Source organism: Fulmarus glacialis, unplaced genomic scaffold (genome assembly GCF_000690835.1).
Source record: "Fulmarus glacialis isolate BGI_N327 unplaced genomic scaffold, ASM69083v1 scaffold21308, whole genome shotgun sequence".
In the NCBI taxonomy this organism is placed as follows: domain Eukaryota; kingdom Metazoa; phylum Chordata; class Aves; order Procellariiformes; family Procellariidae; genus Fulmarus; species Fulmarus glacialis.
The window spans coordinates 99,989-105,233 of NW_009230400.1; the positions used below are offsets into that span (position 1 = coordinate 99,989).

General features: G+C 42.6%; 1 protein-coding gene across 1 annotated transcript in view; it reads left to right on the forward strand.

The window, feature by feature from the left end:
- LOC104081455 (transcription factor SOX-5-like) overlaps nucleotides 1–5,245 on the forward strand; it is a gene marked incomplete at its 5' end in the record, with an annotated part of 98,520 nt that overhangs the window by 92,241 nt on the left and 1,034 nt on the right. The window contains 2 exon segments of the mRNA XM_009584213.1: nucleotides 1,600–1,816; nucleotides 5,176–5,244. Of these exon segments, the coding sequence (XP_009582508.1) occupies nucleotides 1,600–1,816; nucleotides 5,176–5,244 (286 nt within the window).

Below are 5,245 nucleotides of genomic sequence, written 5' to 3' on the forward strand. Positions count from 1 at the left end.
TGGGGCTGTTTTTCTAGGCCACTGGGACTACAGCAGGTCTGTGATTAGAGGACTCTAGATTTAGACTAACTTTTATGATTTTCTTCATACGCTAAAACGCCAGTGTGCCAGTGTCTATGAGGTAGAATTTGAAAGTAGACCTACATCTGGGCATCTTCCAGTAGAGCTCATATGCTTTACCCTGAATTCTTAACATCGTTCAACACAGGCCCTATCTATGTTTCCATCTTATGCAGCATTAGTAGGTGTTATGTGCTTTGGCAGTCTCCACATGTTTATCACTGTGTCATTTAGCCCAAAATCTAGGAGGTACTACGTGTGGAAAGTTGTTGTCACTTTTTCTGGCCACTCTCTTTGCCAGAAAAAACTTGGAATAATTTCTCTGCAGGAGACAAAGCTGCTGACCAGGATGCTGGCCGCAGAGGTTTGCGGCCCTGTGTAACACAGAGCCCTGCCACAGATCCCCGGGCGCAGGCACTATCTCTGTATGACATACGAAATGCCGTGCAGGAGTTTTAGTCCAAATCCTAGAAACCATCTAGTCACGCTAATATGGTGCTGTGCCTAAGCTAATAACAATGTAATTAAACTGTTTCCCATTCCAGAACTAGCTGGAGGATCTCTGCATGTTACGTGTTGTAAGCGTAAGGAGAAATGATGGTTTTGACTCCGAAGTAATGTTTGCTAAGAAAGGGCTGTCCATTGCTCCTCTTCAAAACAGAGACATCATTATTTACGATTCGGTTATCTCTAGGTGTGAGGTCAGGCTGTACCTTTACCCTTCGTTCCAGAAGCCCAAACTGCAGCTTGGAATAAAGATTCAAAGAGCAATGGGGAAAATGGTATCAGAAGGGGCCTTTCTAGAGGGAACCAAACTTTTCTTTCCTGGGAAGGGATAACTGCGCTCTCTATATTGCGAGTCTTAGGGGCACAGTGAGCTAAGACCAGCCTGAGTAATAGCATGAGCTAAGTACAGTATGAGTAACCATAAAAAATGAACAAGAGGAAGTCAAGTACGACATATGACATTATGAACCCATTAAATTGAGAAACTATTCGCACTTTTTTTCCAATGGGAAAATTGACTGTTTTCCAATAAAGTTTTCCTTCTAGGCCACATGTTTCACAGCTTGGACCATTCCTGTTACTTGAAATGTATCTTAACCTGAAGCACTTCTGTAGTTCATGGAGAAATAAAGTAGGATAACTGATTCAAGAAATTTTACTTTCTGCTCCCATATTATGTCCTTTAAGAAATATTAGTTTATAAATTTCAGGAGGTATTTGAAAACGATTGCTCCTTATTAGGATGATGGTTTTACTTCCCACCTGAAAGACACTATAATGTAGATAAGTCTCAGTAAAATATTGAATCAAAACTTCCAGTATCATTTCTCTCTGCCTCTTGGCCATACCCAAGAGGTTTACCAGTCAAATACAAACAAGACCTGACCCCTGTCTAGAAGCTCTGACAGATTCCCAGCCCAAAGCGATATGACCGTAGGTATCTTGTTCTGGGTGACCTATTTGTTTCTCTGCCTTTCAGTGTTTGTGGATGAGTAGAATCTCATTTCTCATTCTTTTTTTTTTCTGTGACAGGATCTCGCTGGAAAGCTATGACAAACCTAGAGAAGCAGCCATACTATGAGGAGCAGGCCCGACTCAGCAAACAGCACCTGGAGAAATACCCAGACTACAAATACAAGCCAAGGCCGAAGCGTACCTGCCTTGTAGATGGCAAAAAATTACGCATTGGCGAGTACAAGGCTATCATGCGCAACAGACGCCAGGAGATGAGGCAGTATTTTAATGTTGGGTATGGGACCTTTAAAAACTACTGCTCATAGCAAAAAAATTTTTCAGGGAGAATTCTTAATTCAGTGTGGTAAATGTTATATTTTATTGGCAAGGACATTACATATTGCTAACAGAATATGAAGCTTATACTTTAAAACAATGTGTTCCAGGAGGAAGTTAGGCAGTTAGGGGTTTTTTTGTTGGCTCTGCTATATACTCATCTTACAGCTTCGGCCAACTGTGTCACTTCCACTCTGATCATGCAAAAAAAAAAAAAAAAGCTTAAGATTTTCCAGTGAAACCTAAGTCTTCTAATAAAGCCTTCTAAGTATTACTTTATTATGAGGCCTCAGAGAATATATCTGAATAAATCTATGGTAGTGCCTCTTGATCCAAAAGCCAAAAATACAAGTTTGCATTCAGGATGATCTGCGGCAAGTGGTCTGCAAAAGGACTGCTGAACATACTGAACTTGACCTGGAATAGGGGCTTGGCTCACTTAATTCACATCAGGCATGAAGTTGTCTGCGTTGCTCATCGTGACGGCATTTGTCATACTAGGGAGTGTCTTCCTGAATGCTTTGTGAGCATAAATTTCAAGAAGACTGGTTCTGATAAACAGCTAATAGATCAGTTTGATATGATTAGATTAAAATCTGCCTAGAAAACTAGCATGGATTTTCCTTCTGCAAAGACTCCTTGGTTTTGGTTACAGCAGATCAAAAGAATCGGAAGTAATCAAATATTCTGCAATATTTCTGTATTCACTCCAGAAAATTAAAAGCTACAGAGCGGTCTTAAAAAAAGCAAAACCAGCAACAAGAACGACCCTCAGAAATAACGGAATTTCTCTTTTGTTTCATCTGAATTTGGAATCATTTTAATATTAACTGAGTTGCACATCTCTCCAGTTAACGGCTAGAAGTAGCGATAAAGGAGAGGATATCTGTCCAGCAACTGTTAAGTGTCATCAGACTGTGTTTTAAACAGCTACAGTGTGCATTGTTATAATAAGCCGCTCAGCAGAGAAATTTGAGCTGCTTAACCCTGTGGCGCTGGCAGGTCCAGTGATCCCAATGGTAAGCACTGAAACAAACACAGGGAAGTCAGCCAACATTTGGCATCAAGAGATTAAAAAAAGAGGAGGAGGGCCTTCTGGAAAAAGAATAGGTGGCAACAGAGCCCCCAAAACACTGCTTATCTGGTTAACACGCATGCTTCATCATGGGGAAAAAAATTAACCTTGTAACATTCTGCATATTATTTAGCTTTCCAAACAAGGCTGACATTGAGATCAAGACATTTCAGGAGATAATTTGCACTGGGGCATTAGAGCGCAGAACCTGGGGTGAAACCTTTGCAGAAGTTACTGACAAAGCGGCCGATGAGCGCGGTGGGGTCAGCGTTTGATGCTGGCAGTCACAGCGCTACGGTTGCATTCCTGGTTTTAGTTCCCCATCTGCTGCATCACCCGGTACAGGTCATTTAGGGCTAAACTTCTAAACACCAGTCCAGCTCCTGCCTGGGCACCAAAATAAGTGACTGGGTTTACAAGAGCTGTGGCTATGCCAACTGCTGGGACACGCTGAAAGCCTGTCTGAAGGCATCACAATGGGAAGGACTGGGCATTTTTTGCAACTCTTGTACTTAATTCTGCTGTGTCTCAGTGTCCTCATCTTTAACGGTGGTAGGGTAAGCTCGCCTCGCTGGACTGCTGAGAGCCCTAATACCTTAGTATCTGAGGACTGCTTTGAGGTCCTCTGGAGTGGACATCCTACAGAAGTGGAAAAATACTGTTCTTATATTATTTAATATTTGAAAAGCACTCTGAAAAGCACCATTTAAGTGCAAAGTGTTCCTACTGTTAAATATTAAAAGCAATTTAAGTGTGCTGAATCTTGTTACAGAAATGCTGACTCCAGAAAACAAAGCCTTCCTATTGAATTAAGAATAAAATGCAAATTAGATCCGCTCCCTACTTTCAGAGCTATATCTTCAGCTGACATGACTTCTACTTGTTTCAGAAACACGGAAATAAGGCCTGTGCGGAGGGAGGCCTCGCTCGAATGGCAGGCAGGAAGCATCTGAAAATGCAGCAAGCAATTCCAAACAAATGTAAAGCTGTTTGGCAGAGGAAAGTCTTTCAGGATCACTGTACTGTGCAAGGCTTACTGTACAGCCAGGGCACAGGCAGGCAGGGGAACAGGGGAGGGTTTCATTCTTAATTAAGAATGTTCATCTCAAGAGACTCTGCCCTGTCTCCTGTGGCAAGGCTTTTCAGTGCAGATGGACACACCGCTGATGACATTACAATGTGCAGCATGTACTGAAGAGTATTACTGCAATGGAATTACTTCATGCAGCAAGGAAACAAAAGGAGCATGAATTTTAAACCTCTAGGCTCGTTGGGATCCTGAAGCTTCTCAGGGAAACAAGCACTGGTATAACACAGCTAGTGTTCTTGATGCAAAGGGAATTTCTATGGCCTGGAATAATAATTCTTTCATTACTGCAGACAGGTTTCCAAGGCTTAGACGCCGTATAAAGGCATCCTGTAGAGGATTTTCTCAAATGCTTATGTTGCTTGCTTGCTTTTTATTTATTTTTAAATAATGCATGCTTCCGTTTTAAGTCTGCCTTTTCCCAATTTTATCCACCTTCCTTCGAAGGTCTGCTTTTCACAAGTGCCGCTTACTGTGGAAACTATCACCTTCCAGTGGGAGGCTCTTAGTGATCATCCTATAAACCCATGTTGGCCCCAGAAAGCCCGCTGTTCCTCTCCCTAATAATGACCGGGTCTCTGAGTGAACATGGAGTAAACATTGCCTCTCTGGAGAGACCTGCCTTGCTTTCTCCTCATCTGCTGGTACTTTCCTACAGCACCTCTCCGTTCCTGTGCAAACTACCTAGCCCTCACCGCATCTCTCCTGTTGGCAATGTGTTACTTTTATGTCTAGTCCTGCCGGTAGCTGGGATTATTTAAAAGGAAGATTTTCAAAATACATGTTTTTTAAGTTGGACCACAGTTGAAAGGATGTTTATTTTTGGCTGGCAGCTCGTGGGACACCCAGTTTACCCAGTAAAGAAGTTTGCGTCACAAGCAAGCAAGCTGAAGCTGTGTAGTTCAGGTACAGCTAGAGATCTTTACAGAGATTGGGTTTTCTTATCAGTGAAGTTGGTTTGGGCTTGATGTTCATTTCAAGAGCATCTGTTGGTGAGTCTGGAATATTGATATAAGGGTTGTCTTGCATGGGCCACTCAGGAGCTTCCTTTGCATGCCCAAGAGCATACGCTACGGGCTTGCAAAGTGCTGTTGTACTTGTCCTCCCTTTACTCCTTCCAGTATTCAGACGTCCTTTTACTTTTTCTCCACGGCAGGCAACAAGCACAGATTCCCATTGCCACCGCGGGCGTAGTTTACCCAGGAGCCATTGCCATGGCAGGGATG